Source organism: Ochotona curzoniae, unplaced genomic scaffold (genome assembly GCF_017591425.1).
Source record: "Ochotona curzoniae isolate NIBS_2020 unplaced genomic scaffold, NIBS_Ocur_1.0 contig_908, whole genome shotgun sequence".
In the NCBI taxonomy this organism is placed as follows: domain Eukaryota; kingdom Metazoa; phylum Chordata; class Mammalia; order Lagomorpha; family Ochotonidae; genus Ochotona; species Ochotona curzoniae.
In genome coordinates, this window is record NW_024466607.1 from 10,378,679 (window position 1) to 10,403,630 (window position 24,952).

The 24,952-nt window shown below is 47.6% G+C and overlaps 1 protein-coding gene across 1 annotated transcript; it reads right to left on the reverse strand.

The window, feature by feature from the left end:
* Window positions 1–4,334: 4,334 nt before the first annotated feature.
* CX3CR1 (C-X3-C motif chemokine receptor 1) lies at window positions 4,335–20,948 on the reverse strand. Its single transcript, XM_040994277.1, has 2 exons — window positions 20,843–20,948; window positions 4,335–6,846 (listed from the first exon to the last, which is right to left on the reverse strand). Exons 1-2 carry the CDS (start codon window positions 20,873–20,875, stop codon window positions 5,767–5,769), a joined length of 1,113 nt encoding a protein of 370 aa, XP_040850211.1. The 5' UTR covers window positions 20,876–20,948; the 3' UTR covers window positions 4,335–5,766.
* Between the last annotated feature and the right edge of the window lie 4,004 nt (window positions 20,949–24,952).

Here is a 24,952-nt window from a genome sequence, read left to right on the forward strand (position 1 = left end):
GTCAGTTACTGACACAGGCTGTACTGCAGAGGAGTAGGTTTGGAGTAGGCTTTTCCTCAGCCGAGTGTGGGCTGGATTTGGAAAAGCTTTAGATGCTGCTTGTGTGAGGAGACATGGCTTGGGAAGCTGTGCAGAACTGGCTGGGGCGAGTGCAAGGGCAGAGAGGAAACGAGGCAGTGTAGTAGTAGAGCCTCGGAAGTGTAGTAGTCGCCCAATGGGGAAGGCTTAGCAGAATCAGGGAAGGAAACTGGGAGAGAGTACCCAGTGAGATGGTCAGAGGGGAGAGTGAAAGAAAGATGAGAGGGAGAGAGAGGGAGCGTGAGTGAGAGAGCTCCAAGGCAGGAGGGGATAGTACTTCAAGCAGGGAGTGGTCACTTTCGTTAAACTCAGCTGATGGGAAAAGGAAAATGAGGCCGATTGTGGCGCATTGAAAGCTGGAGAACTCTGCTGAGTTTGAGAAAGAGTGCCTGGAGGAGTGGTGAGAGGCAAGTTGGAGGACGAAGAGGGGTCTGACTGAGGAGTGCCCCTTGGCGTGTCTCCAAGTGCAGCCTGCACCGGGCAGGAGTTGGAGCGATGTGGGATCAGCAGGAGGTTGCTGAACAATGGGAACGTTCTGGCTTGAATGCCTACCACTGAGAACTGTCCAGCCGGGAGAGGAGATTGGTGATGCAAGTGGGAGGGGGTAGGGTCATCCCTCACCAGTGGCCTCCCTCCTCGGTGGCCTCGGGGCGTGCTGGTCAGGAAACCCTGCGAGGCAGGAAAGCTCAAGAAGGAAGAATTGTGTTTATCTTGAGCAAGGAGACAGTCATCATCCCCTGCACAATACAGAACGGCCACTGCATGTGTGACCTTGACCTTGGATCAGGGGTCGTGAGTCAGCTAGAGATGGTGGGAAGCAGCGAACAGGATGTGCCCAGCTTCTCTCAGACACTGTGCTGCTCCGTAGGCGCGGCCTGAGCCCCAGGGATGGTGGTTTTCCCTGGAACATCCTGCAGCAACCTGCCCTGGTGCCTGAAGCCAGTCCCAGGGGACCCAGCTCTACTTTCTCAAAGATGTTCAGACAAGATGTTAAAAAGTGTTTTGAATTCTTGATTTGCCTCTAGAATAAAAAAAAGGGGGGGGGAGGGGGAGGAGGTGATGGTTAATAAAACCTGCTCTACATAGCCCTGCTGATTCACCTCAGGGAGCCAAGGAGCAAATTCAGGAGACTCAAGGCTGTGATGTGTAAGTGTTCTATATTCCAATGCCAGAGATGCAAACAAAGACAACAAAAAGAAAACAAAAGTACAAGGGGCTCACACTGCAGGTTTGCCTTTGGATAAGTGCAGGCACAGTTCTCCCCTTGCCAGCGCAGTGAACACAGGACTAGGAGGTAGGGGCAGGGAGCGGTGTGTGTTGGGTGGTGCGTGTACCTCAAGAGATTGCTTGCTTTCAAAGGGGCATTCACCCCTTTCCCTGGGAGTCTCAGTGAGTCTTTTATCTCTAGGAGGTGGAAAACTAGAGTGATTCAAAGTTCCTTGTTTGGGGGCCAGCTCAACAGGCTAATCCTCCACCTTGAAGCATTGACATCCCATATGGGTGCCATTGGGTTTGTGTCTCAGCTTTGATACAGCCCGTTTGTGGTCTGTGAAAGCATCAGAGGATGACCCAAGTCTTTGGATCCTGCACGTGCACATGCTCTAGGCTTCTGATCAGCTCAGCTCTGGCTGTTGTGGCCTTTGGAGGAGTGAACCAGCAGATGAAAGATCTTTCTCTCTCTTTTTCTCTGTAAATCTGCCTTTCCAATAAAAATAAATAAATCTTTAGAAAAATGAAACAAAAGTTTTTATTTCCCATGTTCTCTCTACTCTCTGTGTTTCATTTAGAATCAGAAAAATCAGGGGCCTGGCATGGTAGCCTAGTGGCTAAAGTCCTCGCCTCGCACGTATCAGAATCCCATATGGGTGCTGGTTCTAATCCCAGCAGCCCCACTTCCCATCCAGCTCCCTGCTAGTGGCCTGGGAAAGCAGTCGAGAATGGCCCAAGGCTATGGGACCCTGCACCCGTGTGGGAGACCTGGAAGAGGCTCTGGGCTTTTGGCTTCGAACTGGCTCAGTTCCGGCTGTTGCAGTCACCTGGGGAGTGAATCAGGGAATGGAAGATCTTTCTCTCTGTCTCTCCTCCTCTCTGTATATTTGACTTTGTGATAAAAATAAATCTTAAAAAAAAAGAAAAGAAAAATCATGTAGAGGTTTAAAACACATTGAAAACTGAATCATTGTAGCTAGTTATCCAATAGATGCAAATTATGCTCATTGCTCAGCGGGTACATGTAATGAAGTGCCACACTGTACCTACTGAAATGTACGAGGAAATAAGAAAAAGTGCAAATTAAAATGTTGCTTCGGTTCTAGCCAGACCAATGAGGAAGGATGCCAGAGGTATTTTCCCACCGTGTGATTGCTCATGTGCTGTGTGGGGTGTGGCTGGAGGAACACTTTATGTTGCTTAACCCCAATGCACTTGGAGGGTGGAGACAGAAATGGGGTACCACACATCCTTCAGGGTGCAGCGGGTCTCTTCCAGGGTCGTTAGCGGGTCTTGAAGAGAAGTCGATATTTCTAAATTAGCCCAGATCCACTTCCCCCACTTGGCTTATTGTTGGGAAGTTCAAAACGCAGTTGCCAACTCAATAAGCGAAGCCAACAGTGAGTCCTGGTGAGACTGACTTGTTCCTGTGGGCCAGCAAGTGGTGCCCGCTTGGAACAGGGAATCAGCTCCTGGGGCAGGACAAGCTCGCCGTGTTTGGAAGGTGCAGATAAGACATTAGCTAGGAGCCAGATATCAACATTCTTGCTATTTTGACGTGTTCAGTGAACATCTTCATTTTCTCTCTATTCTGTGCTATCCAACCAAAGGAATGAAGGACTGAGTATAGAGGGGATCTCTTGTGATACCTATTTATTTATTTACTAGAAATGATGGTGTTTGCTTTCCTACTCTTATTTCTCAAGTTAAAAGGATTAGTTTTTTTTTTAATTTCCCTCTTTGGGTAGTTAGACTGTTTTTTATTTTTTATTTTTTCTGATGATTACATGATTGATCAGGATGGGAAGGATCGAGGGTTAGGGAAAAATGGCTGAAATCATCGTTTCCAAATTTGCTGTTTTTTAAAAAGATTTATTTATTTTTATTGCATAGTCAGATATACAGAGAGGAGGAGAGACAGAGAGGAAGATCTTCCATCCCCTGATTCACTCCCCAGGTGGCTGCAACAGCCGGAACTGAGCCAATCCGAAGCCAAAAGCCCAGAGCCTCTTCCAGGTCTCCCACACGGGTGCAGGGTCCCGATGCATTGGGCCATTCTCGACTGCTTTCCCAGGCCACTAGCAGGGAGCTGGATGGGAAGTGGGGCTGCTGGGATTAGAACCAGCACCCATATGGGATTCTGATACGTGCAAGGCGAGGACTTTAGCTGCTGGGCTATTGTGAGGATCCCTCACCCGGATTTTTGCTGTCGTTGTTTGGCTGGGATAGTTGTCCAATTTGTTTTGCTATCCTGTTACCATACCAAATGGGCTGCCATATTCTCCATGAGCATCAGGGTCTGCATCCACTACTCTGCCGTTTCACAGCGGAGAGCATATTCTTTCAGGTGGGCCAAGAGACCTGAGCCAGGTGACTTGCACCCCACTGGATCCCCCATTCCTGGGACTCATGAACCCAGCATCCACTGACCCCAGGCTGGCAGGGCTTGTCTCACCTCAGCATCCATAATCGCTTTGCAGTCTGGCTCAGTGCAGCCTGCCCCCAGTTCCAGCTCATGCTGGTGGGTGCTGCAGCCTAGCCCAGCCCAGCCATATCCCTGTCGTAGCCCTGATGTGAACTGGCTGGTGTGGCTCAACCTGGTCCCTCCTGTTTTAGTTCCCAGATCTGCCAGTGAATGTTATGAATTGGCCCACCTGGTCTGTCCCCTACCTGAGCCACATGTATGGCAACAGGTTCTGTAACCTGACATGGTCTGGGCTGCTTCTTGCCTTGATTCTTGGTGCTCATCTGCAAGATTTCATCCTGATGAAGGAGTTTCCCAAGCTCCTCTATCAAGAGTTAAACTTTTAAATTAGAAGTCTCATGATCCAATAGTTGGAGTGCAAATCACGTAATAATGAAGCAAACCTGTGAACACCCTCAGGGCATCCACCCCTTCCATTAGTTGTAAGCCAATGGCTGTAGCTAACAGGCCTGGTTCCAGAAGTTTCTCTGGACCCATTGTGCTCCAAGTACCATTCAATTTTTGCACAAGGTTTTTTCATTCCCTGATTTATCAGTTCCCAAGTCATCAACTCTGAGAATAGTTAAATGATGTAATGTTTATTTCGAAGTTATCCTAAGTAGAATATTTATTGCTTAATGTAAATTGTTGTAGGTGTCTTAAAACTAACATCATGGGAGTTACCGTTCAAGATGCTCATGCCTAACAAATTAGCGCACAATCGCCAAGATACAGAACCAGCCCACATGTCCATGAGCTGATGGCTGGAAAAGGACATTGTGATATATGTACACAATGGAATGCTACTGAATCCTAAAAACAATGAAGTCCTGTCTTCTGCAACAAAATAGTTGCAACTAGAAAACATGCTTAGTGAAATAAGCCAGATCCAAAAAGATGAGTATTGTGTATTTTCCTGATTTGTGATAAACTAATATACAGAGTACAAAAAATATCATGCATAGGAGCAAAATTGGTATTTGGAGGTTTTTGGTTTTTTTTTACTTTTTTAAATTTTAGATGATGTTTGCATAGTTGATCAGGGTCGGAAGGATCGAGGGTCAGGGAGAAGTGGGTGTGATCATTGTTTCCAAACTTTCTATGTTTTCTTCCCATTTCTGGGTAGAGGGAGATATTATCAACAGAGCAACAGTGGGTAAGTTATTGCGCATGATCTCGAAAACAATACCTCATTTCCCCATTGATTGAACACACACACAGACTGCCAGACACCCAGCCATGAATCAGACACTTCACCTGCCCTCCAAGTCTGTGACTGAACAGAAGTGGCAAAGCTACATGGAAACAAAGCTTTTTGGGGTCTGCTGTTTAGAAGAAGCAGATTTACAAAACTGCACCATCTGACTGCAACTCTCAAGTAGTAAAAGATGAGCAAGATCTGGAGGGGCAAACGCAGGAGTGGAAACACCTGCCAGGATGTCTACCGTTGTGTCGGGGAGACGCTGGGGCAGGCTCGTGGTGGGGATGTTGTGCAGCCCTCATTCTGACTGCTTGCAATGGCATCACCCCTCCCAGCTTCCCAGAAATGTGTCTTCCTGGATCTCCAGCCATGAGATCGGCAGGGAAGCTCCTGTCTTCCCTGTTGGCCAGGGAGAACCCTCCCTGGACTGGGGAGGGAGGAAGGAGATCCCTTCATGGTACTGAAGCTGTGGGTGAGGGATTCTCACTACTCAGCAGGCTGGGAAGAGCAGCCTGCAGTTACCTTCAAGCCACAGTTTCCATTCACCCAGCCCTTGGCCGATACCACAACGTGAACGATACCACCCCATTTTAACAAAGCTACTCTGGGTTATAATGGTCATGACTTATTTAACAACAGCAACGAAAAAGGCCTAACAATTGCAGTAAGGAGACAAGTTTAGGTTTAGTCATTGTAAATTTGAACAGTTTTCAGAAACACTTCAAGGTTGTTTCATGAACATCAGGAAACAAAATCCAACACTGCCAGATCTGCAAACTGTGGGCTCTGAGGAGACAAGACTATGGGCATCCCTTCAGAGAAGGATGGACGCATCTCTGTCACTTGTATGGCTAGTAAAATTGCTGCTGACAATGCTTTCCTGCCTGCTCCTCTGAGACTCAGATGGGGAAAAACTGACATGGACCGAACGGCCGCATAGGGAAGCCAGGCATTTCCTGTACAAGTGGCGCAGGTATCTCCTGAACTTCTCTCCAGCAAAAGCATAGATGAAGGGATTGAGGCAACAGTGGCTAAATGCCACTGTCTCAGTGACAGTGAGTGCCAACCTCAGGTCCCTTTTCATGTCACAGTTGGGAAAGAAGCCGTAGAACTTGAGGATCTCCAGGAAAATGATGGCATTGTAGGGGGTCCAGAAGAGGATGAAGACAATGACCACCAGTAAGATGAGTTTGATGGCCCTGGCTTTCTTGTGGTTCTTGCAGGAAAACAGGGTGTGGATGATTCTGAAGTAGCAGTAGCTCATGATGAGAAGGGGCAGCAAAAAGCCCAGGACATTATACTCTATGTTGCGCAGCACAGGCCAGATGTCTTGGAGCACCTCAGGGTAGTCACCCAGACATTCGTTTCCTGTTTGCTTTGTGAACATGAACTGGGGCGCTGCCACCAGGATGGCTGCTGCCCAGACGGCCAGGCTGGTGATGATGCCATGCTGCACCGTCCGGTTGTTCATGGAGTTGGCGGCCAGGACAATGGCCATGAACCTGTCGATGCTGATGATGGTGATGAAGAACATGCCTCCGAAGAAGCCGATGAAGAACAGAGCAGTCGTGAGTTTGCACACGGCATTGTGGAAGCCTTGTTCGGTTATCACGTAGTAAGTCCAGAAGGGCAAAGTGGCCACGAAGAGCAGATCGGATAAGGCCAGGTTCAGGAGGTAAATGTCCGTGATGCTCTTGGGCTTCCGGCTGTGGTTGAGGGCACACACCACCAGAAGGTTCCCCACCAGGCCAAAGGCAAAGACAATGGGGTAGAATATGGAGAAAAAGACAGTCCCAAAGGTCACGATGTCCCCTAAAAAACAGGCTTCTGCAGACTCGTCATACTCAAAGGCCTCTGTACCCCACTCGGGGTAGAAGGCGGTCATGGCGGGGACCTGGATCACAAAGGAAAACAAGTACTGTTAGCATTAATTCTCAGAGGAATGAAGTAATACTCTGGTGCCTTATGAGGCAGGCAGGAAGCCGAAAGCTCTGGCTGGGCATTCAGGTCAGTTGTAACTTCACACTGTCACCTTGCAGCCTCCCTACCCCCAGTACTCTGATGGAGCCTGCAGCAGGCTCCAGAGAGCAAGCCAGGATTCTTGAGAGGTCTAGTGACTTGGCCAGAGTCACACAGAACCAGGCTCAGGGTCTGAAGCTTGAAACAGATTTTTTTTTTTTGTTTTCTACAGTTGTCTCCAAAAGGGAGGTAACCTTGGCTGGTGGGTGGATGGGGCAGGAGTTGAGAGGAGAGTGGGAGTGTAGGGGTGCAGCCAAACCTCGACTCCCAGTCCTTTCTCCCCTCAAAGCAATCCTCCCTTTCGTCCACATTCTCTGCCCTCTGCCCCCTCATTTCTCCTTTATGAAGCTTGGCCTAGAAGGAGAGGTCTGATGCCATCCCAGGACCTCAAGCAAGCAAATACCCAAATGACCTCACCTTTGTCTTATTCATTATTTTTTAAACATTTCAATAGGCACATAGTAGTTGTAACTGTACATATTTATGGGGCACACTGACGCTGCACTGCATGTAGGTAATGTGTAATCATCAGGGTAATCGGTATGGCAATCTCTTCTGACATTGATCATTTCTTTTGTGTTGGGAGCATTCAAAACCCTCTTTTGTTAAAGATTTATTTATTTTTATTGCAAAGTCAGATATATAGAGAGGAGGAGAGACAGAGAGGAAAATCTTCCATCTGATGATTCACTCCCCAAGTGACTGCAACAGCCAGAGCCGTGCCAATGCAAAGCCAGGAGCCAGGGACTTTTTCCAGGTTTCCCACATGGGTGCAGGATACCAAGGTTTTGGGTCATCCTCGACTGCTTTTCCAGGCCACAAGCAGAGAATTGGATGGGTAGTGGGGCTGTCGGGATTAGAACCGGCACCCATATGGGATCCCGGTGCATTCAAGGAGAGGACTCCAGCCGCTAAGCTATCGCACTGGACTCTCAAAACCCTCTTTACTAGCTGTTTTGAAATGAACAGTATTGGTTGTCAACCATTAGGAGTGCTTTGTTCAGCTGCATCTATCAACACGCTTCTCTTTGTTCCTCCATCCTTTGTGTTTGAGAATCAATTCTCTTCTTTTTCTTTTGGAACCATCAAGTCCTTCTCTTTCTTAACAGGGATCAGAGTCGGGCAGAGGTGCTTCAAAAAGTTCATGTGAGGTGGACAGATATCCTAATAAATAAAATACCAGGTGACAAATGAATGCCCATGCACCCTGTCAGAATACTTGGGTTTAACACCGGGCTGCAGCTCCTGACTCTAGATTCCTGCTCATGCAGACCAGAGAAGTAATGGCACAAATAACTGAATTTCTGACACCCATGAGAAGGACTTTGTGTTCCCTTGCTCCTGGCTTTGGCCCAGCCAGTCCTGGGGCCTTCGTGGGTATCTGGAGGAATGAACAACATCGGAGCCTTGTTTGCTCCTTTTGTCTCTCTGTGTCCTAAATAATTCTAAATTAATATAAAAAAGAGAAGATCAATTTGTTTTGATGCAGAAAAATTTGAAATTCACACATGATCCATTTCACAATGGGAATTTTGCATGAACTTTTTGTAGACCTCTCACACACGGAGGCCTTCCATCTTTGAACCCAAATAGGTGCATTTTATTTCATTTCTCCTTGAATGCTGCATTTGCTAGGTTAAGCCACTTACTCTGAGTTGCACACCACTTCTAATGGGAACACCCCTGCCCCGAAAGACCAGGAAGATGGGTCATCCTACAAGCCCTTGGTGAGGAAGAAGGCTGCTATGATTTGAGTTATGCCTTCCAGAGGGGATGGCTGGTTCAAGATGGGGAATAATACTCTACTTGTCTGCTGGGCGGGACCTCAAGTGGCTAGTTGCCTGATCATTGCCAGCTTTGGCTTTCCCCACTATTCTTATCTCTTATCGCCTTCTGAACAACAACAACAACAACAAAAAATGGCAAAAGAAGACACTTCTGTACATTGTGGGACATGCATCTTCTCTCTCTTCTCAACCAGAGTTGGTAGACAGGGCAGCCTGTCACATTGAGCACCCAAGTGCCACCTCCTCCTTCTTGTGGCCTTGCAGACATGCCTTTCAGGAACTCCCAGGGTCCTCCTGGTTGTCACCTGCCTCCCTCCTCACCACAACTGAAAGCAAAGCTCAAGTTCTGTAACCAACGGAGTTTCCACACCTACTGCACCCTGTTCACGATGGTTTACCCACGCAATGACTGCCCCGGAAAGGGGACAACCCGCCCAGCCTGCGAGGTGCTTCTCTCTTGCCTGCCTCTGCCATGTGTCCTGTGTCCACCCAGGTTCTTCCAGGCCAACACTCTCTGCCCTGGACTGGCTCAGGCTGGGGCAGGGCAGAAAAGATGTGTGCTTTCTTTGTCTCTAGCTTCGGTGCCCCTTTCTCAGAGAGGTATCCCTGACTGTGGGCCTAATCAATAACCTTTCAGTTGAACAGTGTGAAGTGGCTGGCTCAGCTCCTGCTGAACTACACCAATGTCAGATCCCTATGACACAAGCCTGTTGGTAGGGGAAACAACTGCTACTCCATGCACATGGTGGCTGCAGGAGCACACTTTTTCCAGGCTGGCTGCTGCTGAACAGCAGAAGTGGTTAAGTCCTGGGGTACGAGAGGGGTTAGTTAGATATCCTGGACTTAGTCATCCTCCCCTTCTCTGAAAGAGCTTCAAAGCTGAGCTCAAGAGGAAGCCAAGAGCTCTTAGAAACCATTGTCTATCTCTTGGTGCCTGTGGTCAGTCCTTCCGCCCAGGAACTTCTGTCTGCCCTCTCAAGGTTAAGTGATGGGGGAGTCTGGAATCTCTGAGTCCATCCCTGCTTGCCTGCAGGACTGGGGTTCTTTCTCATGTCTGCCCATAGAGTGAGCAAAGGGGAGTGTCGGCTCCTCACGTAGCATATTGCAGAGGCTTGATCAGTGGAGTTGTTGGAGGAGGAAGCAGATGCCATGGGGATGTGAAATCCAGTCTGCCTGTGTTTTGCCCCTCTTGGGCATTAGGGAAGTTTGGTCTTTACATGTAACATTCTTCACTTACTTAAGAAATTGCTTAACTTTAGACTATTTGGGGGAGGGGAGCAGAGCGCAAACTATCCTTTGTTAAGCTTTTACAGAAGCTGCCAAATTCAGTGCTAAACACTCCATACACATTGAACGCCCTGCAATTCTAAAAATCCCAGGTTGAATTCACTGTCTGCTGGATGGTTCCCAGGGGTTTCTGTGACACAAGGAAGAGGATAGCTGGGACCCAAGTGTGGAGGAGGCAGGGGTAGCTAGGAAAAAGCAATCTATTGCCTGACGAAGTGGCAAAGGCTCCCAAATCCTGATCCTCTTCTTGCCCAGTGCCAGTGTCAGGGCTGCAACACGCAGAGGGATCCTTTCTGTCATCTGCACCAAGATTCCAAATGAACTAGAGATGCTGATTAAAGGGATTCAATGCCATTCATCAAACATGTTTATAGGAGACTCAGCTCAGTAGCAGTCAGCCCACCCTAACCATTAACCATAGGAACAATCCATTAACACCATAGGAAAAATCCACACAAAGGCCATGACAGAGTGGAGGCAGCTGATGGATGTGTCGTCTGTGGATGAACTGCAATTTCAGGCAATGCTATGGGAGAGATGATTATGCCTTAACTGTGGCTGGGTGACATATTGAGAGCTAAACAGCTGGTCACAGGGTGCCAGTCTGACGTGGACCCTCTCCCTTCCAGCCAGTGGGGCAGCTCAGAGGACACTGCAGTCCTCCTCATGGCTCCTTGGTAGCTCACAGACTCCAGGACAGGCCCAAGAAATGTCACTGCTCCCCTGATGAGCAATGACACGGGTCTGTGCATGCAGTGTGTGCATACTCAGCACACTGGGATCCCTACCAATGTGACCCACACTGCAGAGGAAAGAGGGAGAGAGACATTATTCCATGGCTGAGAACCATTCTTGTCCCCAGGAGACCTTAGTGCCCCACTCCTGGCTTTGTTCTCTTGCAGGCATTTGCGGAATGGGCCAACAGATGGAAGCTCTCTTTCTCTCTCTCTGTCTTTCTAATAAAGCCATCATTCTTTAAGTCCATGAAAAATGTGTTAGGAAAAAATGCTTGGTTTTCAAACATATTTGGCACTTAGATAAGTTACATGCAGTGTCCCTACATTGCACAATTTTTGGAGTTGCATGTTCTGTTATGGGACAAGCTCTTAGGCACACTGATAAGTGAGCAAAGCTGAGCAAGGAATCTGGATGTAGTATGCTGTTATTTGGGAAAAAGAATGGTGTGTTTTGTGCAAGGCTTGAATTTCTCTGAAGGGACCTACTAGTGCAGGGAGCAGCAATTACCGCAGTAGATGTTCAAGAGACAAGGGGAGGGAGGAAAAAAGATCCAGATCTCACTATAAGCTTCTGGAATTTTTAAGATCATGTAAAAATGCACATCCTATTTAGTTTGAAAAAGTTTAATTACTTGATATAGAAGTTTAATAATAAATAAAAAATGAAGTATATGGAAAAATAAAAATAAATAACCCAGTACAATAGCAAGCACATTATACATGCTCAAAAGGAGTAGTTGACACTTAATGGGGTTGTCTCTTTTTTAAACTATTTGTTTACTTATTTGAAAGACAGAGTCTACAGAGCGAGAGGGATGGAGAGATCTTTTATCTGCTGGATCACTCATGCCCAAATGGACACAATTACCCGGCTGGGCCACACCGAAGCCAGGTTCCTGAGCTTCATTCAGGTCTCCCATGTAAGTGGCAAAGACCCAAGCACTTGCCCCACCTTCTGTTGCTTTCCCAGGCGCATTAGCAGGGAGCTGGATTGAAGGAGGAGCAGCTGGGATTTAACGGGCACCCTTGTGGGATGCTGGCATTGCATGTTGCAACTTAACTTGCTGTGTACAGTGCTGGCTCCAAACGGTTGCTTTTCCAGGCAAATATATGCACTCAGAGAGGAAGAGTAACTTCTCAAGGCTGCACAACTTACATGTGGAAGGGATGCAACTTGGACCCAGATATGTCCAGAGTCAACACCTTTTCAAAGTTTTCATTACAGCTCTCCTCCCACCCACTGCTCTCAAGACTAGAAGATCCTAAAAGAATGTTTCTTTCAACTCTGCAGGCCAGTGTTTAACAAAGGGAAAGGCATTGTCCTGACCAATTGCCCCGTGAACATTTGTAGAGAGACACATATGATACTCTAGACCTTGAACATAGTATCGACAGCGTCCTATGAAATGCCCTGTTCCTGGAGTTGCTCACAGAACACACAGGGATTCATTCTGCACATGGGTCTGGAACCTGGCATGTTCAACAAATGAGCGAATGAATGAAAGGCTTCAAGGAACAAGGGAAAAGATCTATCAGCCTCACAGTGCGGAGAGGAGAGGAGCACAAGCCCACCAGCTCTCCACAGCCAGACCGTAAGTTGGAGAACACATTCCCTCCTCCTGACATACTCCTTTCACACATGGCTGCTGGGTACACCTGATCATGAGATTCTGACATCAGCAAGTTCAGCTCTGAGATGCACTTGGCCACTGCCTCACTTGCAGGAGTCGTAGTAGTTGACACAGGGTTTTAGGAAGTTGGGAAAGGACTTGTCTGTGTGCTCAGGCTACAATCACATCTGAAAGTTGACATCATCATGAGGAATGTTCCCTGCCTGAATTATTCAATTGAACCTGGCAGTCTTAGTAAGGCATCTTTGTAGGGGCAATGGGTCTGAACTGGATCACCTTCCTCATTATTTCTGGGTCATCAGGAGTGTTCAAGGCTTGGGAAATGAGCCTACAGAGAAGGGCTCCTGGAGGCTGAAAGGCATGTGGCCAGTTCCTTTCTAGGGTGGGCTAAAGGAGCGGTCAGAGGCCTGCCGAGGGTCTGATGGCCTCTTACTTGAGGTAAGATGTTGGCCTTTTTTTGCCCTCCACAAAACCAGAATAGGAGCCCATGAAGTCAAACCGTTGCAGCATCTACTCTGCCCGGTTCTACATGGGCCGGGATTGCCAGTTGGTGGTACTTGTGAAGGCACTGCCCTGTGGGGGGTTTGGGCTTTATGACCTACAGCCAGCTAGGACAGCCCTTCTGTACTTTCTCCATCCTCCTCCAGCTCCACTCAGCTAAGCCACTCCATTTGACCTCATGGTGCTGACCTGGGAATGTCTGGGCTCAGCCTTGGGGCAGATAGTTGCTGTATGCGAGTGTTTTCATATCCCAGTAAGAATGAATTTTGTGTGACCTTCCCTAGAAACTTAAATGCTTTTGCATTGTTGATCTGGGCCTACTCCTTAGCTCCACTTCCTTTTCTCATGCATGCTTGTTATTTTTCTAAACTTCTGGGGAGACATCTTTACCCACTCTTTCCCATCAGCTTCCCTTTTGTAGACTTCCTTTCTCTTTTTGGTGATTCAAATCCATTTTCTTTTTTTCTGTATAATTTGGATTTTTTTGTGTTGCCTTTCTCCTTTTTTGGCTTCATGTCCTGCTTACTTTTTTTTTTTTTCCTTTTTAAATCCAGAATATCTTCTTTTTTAAAAAATTCTTCTTGATCTGTTTTTTTCTAAGATTTATCTATTTTTATTGCAAATTCAGATATACACAGAGGAGGAGAGACAGAGAAGAAGATCTTCTGTCTGATGATTCACTCCCCAAGTGACCACAACGGCCAGAGCTGTGCCAATCTGAAGGCAGGAGCCAGGAACTTCCTCCAGGTCTCCCATGTGGGTGCAGGGTCCCAAGGCTTTGGGCCGTCCTTGACTGCTTTCCCAGGCCACAAGCAGGGAGCTGGATGGGAAGTGGAGCTGCTGGGATTAGAACTGGCGCCCATATGAGATCCAGGCACGCTCAAGGCAAGGCCTTTAGCTGCTAGGCCACTGCGCCGGGCCCTCTTGATCTCTTTTTATGGTGGCTTAGTAAACTGTTGGGCGAAGAGTATGTCTGATCAGTCCAGTCCCAAAAAAGAATGGTTAGGTTCTCTTTCCCTTTCTTTGGGATGAATGAGACTAGACAGTGACTTGTGCCCCAGCTTCAGCTTTTGGAATGCTCTTGTTTTGGTACATCCCAGGAGAAGAAGTTACTCTCATAAAGCCTCAGTTTAGAAGGCTGTCATGCTGGGGGTGCCTGCTAGTGTCAAGTTTGCACTGGGCCACCATTGCATTCCATCCCCAACTGCCTGAGAGACAGTTATCCCCACTGTCTGGATTAACCAACAGAAGGTTGGGGGAATTGGATGATGTCAATGAACCAGGATTTCCACCCCTGGTACATCTCTCCAGCCAAGCCCATGGTTCCTGAACTGCATGGAACTTTTCTCCCAGAGGGGGCAAAAACCTGCAGGACATGGAGTACCTCTTCTGTAGAACTGGAGACGAAAGGCAGTCGCTATCACTCCCTAGAAAAGAGGCTGACTGCAAGCTGGCTGAGCTCCCTGGGTTGAATCAATGAACTAACACATTTAAGGGTGCAGAGAGAATGAACTTGAGAAATGATCCTGCCAATTCCACTTGGGGGCCCAGTCATTGTCTATCCCAACAGCGTGGATAGTCTAGGTGACTGCCTGGCTACCAACACGTTGAGATTTCTTTATGACATACATCATCTGCTGGTTTACTTATTCTGGATTAGAACTGTTCTCTCTCTCTGCCACCTTTGTGGATAGGATAAAGGTTATGCAAAGGTGGAATTACAAGATAAAGCTTATTGTGGTGCAAAAGTTTTCAAAAAACAGACTTCAAAACATTCGCAGAAATGTGTAGTATGGGAAATAGCTACTTGGATTTCCTCTGTTGTTGTTGTTGCACTAAGATCAGCTTATTGTTTAATTCCATCTTTATCCCTCTGAGTTTCTTAAGTACCCCTGTTTGCCCCAAAACCAGACACGATGTGCCAATTTCTGCAGAGATTAAAAATGTAAAAGGTATACTCCTCTTGAGTGTTTGTTATTATTTGGTAGTAGAATAGGTAGCAGAAATATAAGGAAACTCAAGAACCTTGGCACCTGTCCCCTTAAGGATTCAGGGGGAGGTCATCAGAAGGGGGTGGTTTAAGCTGAATCTTAAGGGAGGGAGGAGCCTTCCAGGTGGGTAGAGATGGAGGTAGGAGTGAGGGTGGCCTTGAAAGTCACAGGCACAAAGTCTGAGCTTAGAAGTCTCCAGAGGGCCAGGGCTTGGCAGAGAAGAGTGACAGAATGTGCCAGAAATAGAGGGTAGGGAGGGTCGTGCCATTGGAGGGATCCACCTGCTCCAGAGCATTCAGCAAAGTTTGGGGTGGTCTGAAAAGAGGCCCCAGAAGGGCAAAGAGAGGTCAGGCTAAGAAGGCAGATGGGGGTAAACAGAAGCCATGGAGTCCAAGCCTGGCCAGGAAGTGGGGTAGCAAGGTGGTGGGGTGATTAGATACTTTGCACTAGACACAATCACATGCGAGCACACACACAGAGTTGCCACGGTGCCCCTCTACCACAGCCTTTGGGGACTGTCTCTTCCATTGTCTGCGCTAACTCACAACTCTGTAAAACAGAAACCTGACAGCTGTGCCAAGAATCCTTGGTCTTAGAAACACCTGCTGTGTCAGTAGTGGAGACGCACGAGGCTAGCAAACATGGACTGACTGCCTTTATCTGGATGTGCATCTCAGCGTGTCTGTGGTGTCTCACCCTGTGCTGCTGTTTTTGCGTGCTCACAGTCATAGGGGATTCTGTTCTGTGGCTATCTTCCAGCTTGTCTTCATCGCCACTGCTGGTGTACATGTGGATGCTGTTCAGTGGGGGGCTCCTTGGGACAATGCTGCCATGAAAGTGGTTGTGTGAACCTGTCCTGTGACACAGAAGTACTGGAAAAGTTCAGTGTAGAGCCAGGAAAAAAAAAAAAAGCCATCTACTGTGTGAATCCACTTCTGTGAAGAGCCAACAAGGGCAGGGCAGATGGGCTGTTTAATGACAGAAAAACAAAGGCTCTGTCACCAGGGAAATCAGCACAGTGGTCACTGTGGGGAAGGAGGAGACTCCTGGGTGTTGGCAAGGACCCTGTTTGGGTCCATGATAGTGTTCTCAAGGGATTTGTATTTTAGTAAGTTGTTAACCTGGACACTCAGTGTGTTCTGTTTCACAGTAAGCATGGGTTTAAGGAAAAGGCCAAAGGTGAGATGGAAAAAGAAATAAAGAGATTAATGCGGGCTTTTTTCTTGTTTGTTTCTTGTCAGGACTCACACTCCAAAATGAACACACTTTGGCCAACCAAGAAGATGATGTGGTTGAACCATGGGCTGTGACTGAGAATTCTATGGAAATTCTATTCCCTCACCCCTACCTCATGGCAGCCAGCAGGATCTAAGTCCCCAGGTAGTATCCACGTTCAGCTAAAGCCTCCGCTTTGGCATGGCTTTCCTGGGCAAAGCCAGTGAAGCATGATCTTGGTGGGGGAGGGGGAGCCTTACTGGAAACACCAAAGCCCCAGAATTTGAAACTTCGAGTTTTTTGGATACTTTCTAAGGATGCCAAGAGAGCTAAAAAATCTAACAGAGTATAGTTTCTTAACACTAAATAGATTAGACTCTGTTATTGACATAAAATCATCTTTAAAACAAGTACATAACCTTAATCAATCCAAAGTGAGAAACGTGATGAACTGCCAAAAGCACAAAAATTGCCTTAATATATAAAACACTCTGTAGATTAATAAGTAGCATATTGCTTTAACTGGTACCTTGAAGCAATTGTTACAGTGGGTTAGAGCTCAATTTTGTACCAAATTATTTTCTGTCATATCTTAAAAATTACAGAAAGTCAAGGTTTTTGTTTGTTTTTACCTTCACCTTTTGAGTAGAGGACCTTTTATATAGAAGACTGCTTGCTAAACATTTGTCACAACAAAAGCCCTTCCAAGGTAGAATTTGCAAGCCCCTAGAACAAGTTTCAGCAGGTAGTTCCTTTTTTTTTTTTTTTAATCTTCTTTTTTCCTTTTTCCTCATTTTATAAAAGTATTTTAAGAAGTGGATAACCCAGGCAACAGGAAATTTGGAGTCAGACATTGGAGGGCTGGATGAATCAAAAGTGAACAGCTGCTGGCAGTAGGCAGCCAGGCTAACAAAACCAGCATTCTGAGAACTGCTGCTTGTGGGAGCAGGTCCGCCCGCTGACCCTCACCCTGAAGGCTTGCCGGTGACGTGCAAATGGTATTAGCCTGTTGGTTATGAGCCCTTGCTGTTCACACTCTCATAAGAAAAAATTCTTCATTTCAAAAAGTCTGCAGGTTATGAAGGCACCCTCGCCAAGTCCTTCCAGTCTTGGGGGCAGCTGAGGTTAACTGCAATATTTTCAAGTAGCTGCTTGGTGTAAGTTACACCTGGTCCATTTTTCTGGACAGCCTCATGCAATTCCTTCAGGGTTGAGGATTCCTGGAGATAGGATACCACTGGTGAGGGCACAGGCCAGAGATAGCCATATTGACTGGGAATGCTTCCAGAGGAGGCTTAGAACACCCATGGAGTCGGGGAGGAGCTAGCTTTGTTACAGCCTAGGGCCTTGCAAGAGAACCTGCTTGGCCAGAACAGAGCCCTAGGGGCTGGTAGACTCAGTATGAGTGGAGGGCGGTGCTCCATGAGATAGTGCAGGGTGGGGACTCGAAAACAATGGAAATGGTGGCAAAAACCTGTGGAAATGGCATGGCAGTGGTCCACTACTAGCCATGCACTGTCCCCCCAAGTTCCCCAGCAACCAAGTTAGTAAAAATGGCAGCCAGAAAATAGCCCTCAGAATGACACGCTTGGCCAAATTCCCAGCGAGTGGGGTCTCACCTCCCATTCAGATTTTTAAATGGACAGCTTGGCTCTGCACTTCGAATTTCAAATCTCTTGAATTCGTTTGCCTCCTGGCCACAGTGAAACAATATATTTACAGCAGAGTGCCTGCTAGGGGCTCCGAAAAGAAGAGTGGAATTTCTCTATCACAGAGACTCAATTAGAGGGTGAAGCTTCTTTCCACACAGGGGTAGAAAGCAGGTAGATTCCAGGGGTTCCACAGGAATGATAGCGGCTAGTCTGGGGTAATCTCCCTCTCGCAGACCAGAGGGAGGGGGCTCCAGCACACTACAGGGGTGGAATCAGTGGGGCCTGACCTGAACTTATTCCTGTTTTCTTCAGTCAAGGAGGAATGTCTGTTTATTCAGCACAAGTTCCAAGGTTTTAAAGGTTAAGGAAGGGGAGGGTAGGAGAACATTTTCAGGCAGTTCCCCCCACCCACCCACGAATAATGACACTGTGTTGGCTGAAAGGCATGCCTATTCCCGTTGACCTTCCATGTCAGAGGCCACATTCCGCCAGCAGGGAAGGAAGTTGTGACTCAGGCCAGGGCAGGTAAGCTCCAAGCTATGCTCACCAGGTAGCAGGCAGAGACCCCAGGGATGATTGCCCAAACATAAGGCCTGAGATGCTGGCTGCCAGAATTCCTAGTGGCACTGCCTGCTGGGACACAGAATGGGACCTTGACCAAGTCAGCTAAGATCCTGACTCTGCCATCTGGGCTCTTCTGTCTCTCAAGACTGCCATGGGGACGACACGCAAGTTCCTCTTTCCATCTAGCTCATCTAGTGCAGGTGCTGGTCCTGAACACCTCTGGCCTTTGGACTTGGGCTCAGTGTTGCCAGGTGCCCTGCAGCCTGGGAGGGAGGCCGTCTAAGGTCAGGGTCTGGGAGGGCTGTGCCCAACACTGCTGCTTCCCTCACTGCCAGACCTGGGCATGGACAGGAGGTGGCAGCCCTGAAGTGGGTTCTCTCTAACATGGTCTTTCCTTCCTGGCCCTTAAACTCTGGATTCCTCGCTGCCTCATTTGAAAAGAGCCCAGATTTTCTTTATGCCGTTTTTGAGAGAAAGAGAAAATCTTCCATCCATCGGATCACTCTCCAAATACTGGCAATGGCTAGGGCTAGGGCTCATCCCAGGAGCTGGGAACCCAACCCAGGTCTCCCAGGTGTGTGACAGGAACCCAGTGATTTGAGTCATGACTGCTGGTTCCCAGAATTCCTTGCTCCTGGATCTGGCCAGGCTTAGTCTGTGGCCATTTGAGAAGGGGTTGGGCTAATGGATAAAAGAGCTCCCCTTCTCTCTCTTTCCCACTCTGCCTTTCAAATAAGTAAATCTTAAAATAAAGTCAAGTACAAGAGAAGGTCGAAGAATCCACCCTGACCATCTTGAGCCCATTTCTCTTTACCAGGAATCCTAGTTATCTCCTCCATCCTGACTCCTGGTGTCCTGCAGGGCTCAGCCGCTCGCTGACCCTCCCACCCCAAGTCAGAGCAAAAAAGGCGGCTTTCCTGCCTACTTTGACATGGATGGGTCAATTCTCTTCCCTTTGGTTCACTTTTTTTTTTTCCTCCCTGAAGTTTTCAGTGTCCAATAGCTGAAGGCAAAAACAAATTTTGTCAGGGGAGGGGGAGCTAGAGGAGAGGGACCCTACATTAGCTCCTCTCTGGATGCAGCTGAAGTGTTACCTAAGGTCTCCTGCTGTCATGGCCAGGTACAAGGAAAGTACCAAGAGTGAGCCAACTGCAGCCAGTGCTCCGCACCTCTTCCCGCTGTGTCGCTCACCTAACTTGCTTCCCAAGACTGTATTTTCCAAGGACATAAACCTGGGCATCTTTACGATAATTCCAGCAGCATTTATCAAAATGGAACACTGAATCTGTGCCAGTGATGAATTAAAACCATCTTCATCAGAAACACAACAGACACACATTATAAAAAGTGTAGATGGCACAAAAAACCCCGGGAGAAAAAGGAAAAGCAAAACAAACCCAGAGAACTCCCCACAGTCCGACTTCCTAGGAGCCAAGACCATCTGTGAGCTTTTCTCCGATTAGTCTTTACATTTTCCATTTATGCTGATATTTAAAATGCAAATACCATTTAAAGAATTCTTCATTATTAAAATTACAAACATGTATGAAAGCATTGAAGAGGACTTAGATTCAACATTTTAGCAGCTGGTGATCACTTTTTCATCTACTTCCCACTTTATGGTCTTGCTGGGTTATTTAGCTCTACCTGTAAACAAACATGAGTATCCAAAAGATGAGGGGACACACACACACACAACTTAAGCTCTACCTTTCATCCTTTAAAAATTAGCAACAACTCTTCAAGAGCATCTCGAGGCAACTTCATATGGTGTGTTTTCCAATGAATATCAAAGGGTGGGCTTTGCTCCATGTCCCTAAAATGTGATGATTTCTGTTCCTAATTGTAGTCTGCCACACTGGATGGGTCTTCATTGACCCACTCGTCCATCCCCTTGGACACATGGAGATTGCAGCACCCTCAAGAAAACAACTGGTGGGGCTCAACGCAGTGGCCTAGCAGCTAAAGTCCTCGCTTTGAACGCACCAGGATCCCATATGGACGCCGGTTCTAATCCTGGCAGCTCCACTTCCCACCCAGCTCCCTGCTTGTGGCCTGGAAAAGCAGTGGAGGACAGCCCATAGCCTTGGGACTCTGCACCCGCGTGGGAGACCTGAAAGAAGTTCCTGGCTTCTGACTTTGGATTGGCGCAGCACTGACAGTTGCGGTCATTTGGGGAGTGAATCATCGAATGGAAGATCTTCCTCTCTATCTCTCCCTCTCTCTGTATATCTGACTTTGCAATAAAAATAAATCTAAAAAGAAAAGAAGTTTATAACACCAAAAACAGAAAGAAAGAAAGAAAGAAAGAAAGAAAGAAAGAAAGAAAGAAAGAAAGAAAGAAAGAAAGAAAGAAAGAAAGAAAGAAAGAAAGAAAGAAAGAAAGAAAATAATTGGTACTGTGGGCAGGTAAAGTGAACCCACACCATTACCCTCCTTTGAGCTCTGCTGCATTGCCCCACTCCGCGCTGGCCACAGGTGCCTCTGCTGGGCGCTTGGAACCTACCTGGGATGGATGGGAAGCTCCAAATGTGCCCATCAGCCGTGCTGACTCACACTGGCTCCAGGAGAAGTAAGTGTTTCCCCTTCCCTCCCCGGGAGGGCATCTTTATTTGCAGAGTTGGCCAATCCTGTCTGGTTTCCTGTGAGGGCGACTATGTTTAGATGCTGCTACAGGCAAGCTCACCAGCTGACAGCTGGAGGCCATCTGACTGAATAGACAAGCCTGGAGGACTGGAACCCCAGGCGGGCAGACCTAGGGAGCTCTAAGGGGGAGAGGGTGTGAGAAAGTGAGACAGTGCACCTGGGTGGAGGGGGCACAGCCACAGCACAGTTCAGCTTGAGTTGGTGGAAGTCTCTCAGAGAGCTGGGCACGCTAAGACAGCCTCAGCTTGCCGACCTGGGAAAGAGAGCTATAAAACTCACCAGGCAGCCCTGGGATGGATGTGGAACTACAACCTTTCTCTTCCTTTGTCTTGGTCCCAGGTGACTGACCACCTCACACCTGTGGGTGTGTTAGCTGAATCCTCAGGTAGGCGCACAGAGTTGAGAAGCAACTTGGGGACCTGTCCCTGTTTGAGGAGGTCCCCTATCTGCTTCCGTTCCTTTCCTCCTAGTCAGGACCTTTTCTTCTCGTTTGGCCAGAAGGTTCCAAGTGCTTCTGCCTGCTCTCACGGCCTGACCCTTTCTCGCTCATCCATGACACACCTGCCAGGGTCCACACAAGGAGCTGGCTCCTTTCACCCTCTTTCCTTGTCTGGGATCCACTCTTCCTCCCTCACGTGCTCCTTTTTTTTTTTCCCAGAAAAATGTTTGTTTTTTTGTAAGATTTATTTATTTATTACAAAGTCAGATATACAGAGAGGAGGAGAGACAGAGAGGAAGATCTTCCATCCAATGATTCACTCCCCAAGTGAGCGTAATGGCTGATGCTATGCCAATCCAAAGCCAGGATCCAGGAACTTCCTCCGGGTATCCTACACAGGTGCAGGGTCCCAAGGCTTTGGGCTGTCCTCCATTGCTTTCCCAGGCCACAAACAGGGAGCTGGATGGGAAGTGGAGGTGCCGGGATTAGAACCGGTGTCCATATAGGATCCCGGGAATTCAAAGTGAGTACTTTAGCTGCTAGGCCACGCCACCACCCCCCCTTTTTTTTTAAAATTATTTTTTGATTTGAGAGGCAGAGCCACAGAGAGAAGGGGAGACAAAGAGAGATCTTCCATCCACTGGTTCACTCCCCAAATGGTTGCAATAGCAGGAACTGAGCTGATCTGAAGCCAGGAGCCAGGCGCTTCTTCCAGGTCTCCCTCGCAGGTGCAGAGGTCCAAGGCTTTGGGTCATCCTCTGCTGTTGTCCCAGGCCACAAGCAGAATGTGGATTGGAAGTGGGGCAGCTGGAACACCAAGTGGTGCCGATATGAGATGCTGGCACTGCAGGCAGAGGTTTAATCTACTGTACCACAGTGCCGCCCCCCCCCGCCCTCCTAAGATCTGGTCCAGACCGCCCTCTCCTCTGACCTCGCCTTCTTCCTGGACAATTTCCTCTGCTCCAGAACAGTTACCAGCTGCAGGACTATGGCTCCATGTCTTTCCTCCCACTATATCCCAGTCATAAAGCAAGGAGCTCTTTCTGACATCCTAGTCTGACACAGAAAAACCTCCCAAAGGGTCTCCTGTTTCTTCATGTGAAGTCCTTGACTTGTCAGGGTGACCTCAGCATGGGATCCATCCTTTGTCACTTCTGGTTTCTACTTCCTATAGTCTCCTACCTATTGACAGGCCTTGGGCTCTTGTCTTCCCACCACACCTGGACCACTGGACTTGTGACTTGATGTCACCCTCCTTTGAGACTAACAAGTCGGCTTTTCTCGTTCCACAGATGCTGGCAGGATTCAGACTTTCAGCATGACCGGCACCTGCTCTTACCTGCCTCTCATCTGCGTTCCGCACAGTGGTGCCATGAGCCCAGATGGATTTCGGCACACTGAAAAGAAACACTGAGCTGGGAAGTGTGCCATGGCATCATAGCAACCACTAAGCAAGCCTGCTCCTTGGCCTCGGGGGTGGCGCTTCATCCTTCTAGGTTGCTCATTCCAAGCACAGCCTGGACATGTGGACTTGGTAAATCGCAGCGGGCTTTAAATTCCTGGCTTGCTCAGCAAGATGGCAGCCTTCTCACTCCCTCCATGCTCCCGCAGGCCTTTGTAAGGAAGTCTTAGGTTCTCCGGGACTCTGTCCTCAGGACTGCTCACCACTTCCCCAGGGCTGGCATTTTGAGTGGCATAGCCTCATTTGCTAGAGCCAGCCTCCATTCTCGGGCTTGATCTGCCTGTGAGCTATGTGTCTTGTGATCAGGTTCATCATCAGCTTGGCTTCTTGTAGGGGGTGAATGCTGGAGCCTCATGTGTGGTGCACAGATATTCCATAAACAGCACATCCATGCAGTTCAACTGCCATGATGGAGGAGGAAGGGCAGGTGGGGACGCCTCATCTCCAAAGACCCCATTGGCAGAGGGTGATAATGAATGGAAGGTTGGGAAACCCTCAGATAAGATATTAAGCAGACCCCTGTGCTGGCTCTCATGTTCAAAGCCAGGGGTTAGGGAATCTGGGGACCAGAGCGCTCTTTTCAGAAGGATGAGCTGGGGGTTGGGTGCAAGGGATGGGCGGGGAGAAACCTCTGCAGACTAGGTCTGCACCCAGCACCAAGCACCACGCTAGGCTGCTTGTCCCCAAAGCCTCCTTGTGATAAATATATTTCATCTTTTCAGATAATGCAACGAGGAGAAAAAAGGCATAAACCTTTGACTGCACAACTGGAAAAAGGTCAAATTGGGTTTCTTTTTTCCAATTATTATTTTTTAAATTTTAATTACATTGGTGGGGCATAATGTGATAATCTGATCCTTGCATACAATGGATAATAATCAGATCAGAATGCTTAACATTTCTGCCTCCTTAAATGTTTGTAATGTTCTAATTGATACAGAACATTTGTACTTCCTGCTATAGGATACAAATATATAATCGGGTTGGCATTTGAACAATTGGGATTGATTGCCAATGCAGATTGGAAGCTAAGTGGAAGCAGATAACATGGAAGTGAGAGGCAGAAGATACAGGGCAGGCACTTGTACAGGTTGAAGGGTAACCCACAGTGTTGGTGGGTACTGGACATGGTGAGAGTTCAATGAGGAGTCATGGTCAAATGCCATCCCGTGCGAGGTATCAAAGGCAGAGACAGTTCTCTTTCCTCTTCTCTTTCTACACAGAGTTGAAGAGTACTGAATCTAGGCAAATCCATGCCACTTCCCTGCTGCCCTGATTACACGTTCACATTGTTGCGATGCTGCAGATTTGTTTCAGGGATTCTGCTCAAGTGTGATAAACAAAAAAATCCCTCCATCCCTTTGGAATGGAGTGGGTAATGGAATCTGGGAAGACTTTGGATGAACTATGTCTTGGCATCGTTTAACTCTCTTTCCCACAATACTTATAAAAAAGGAGTGTGGCACTTTGCTCATGGGGGATACACTCTCAGGAAAGTAGACTTGTGAATGGAGAATCATAGTGAATGAATGAGAAAAATACAAACCTAAATTTCCTATTAAAATAAGCTGCTAAAATGTCTTTGGGTGGCTTTATCTTATGACTATGTCATTCCCTCAGTGATAGAAGCCAGTGTGCTTGTTATGAAGCACAAAAGTAGAAGCCTCAAACCAGAAATGTGGCAGCTTCCCTCTGTGGGGCCATGTTGTGTATCTTGGCATAGTGGACACAGCTGAATGTAAGACAATAATTGGGCCACAAAAAGGGAAGGCCAATACTGTGTGCGGTGAGTTCCTGATCATCTTTTTCAGTTGGACAAACTTGAACCAGGAGTTTTGAATGTCGTGGGCCCATTATTTAGTTCTTCAGAGCCAAACATGTTTCCCTGGACTGAATTCATCTGAATTGATTTACACTCATTTCAAACAGAACAAGGTACAGAGTTGGCATGTTTTTTAAGGATCTTATTTATTTCTATTGGAAAGGCAGATTTACAGAGAGGAAGAGAGATAGAAAGATCTTTTGTTTAATGATTCACTCTCCCAGTGGCTGCAATGGCCAGAGCTGAT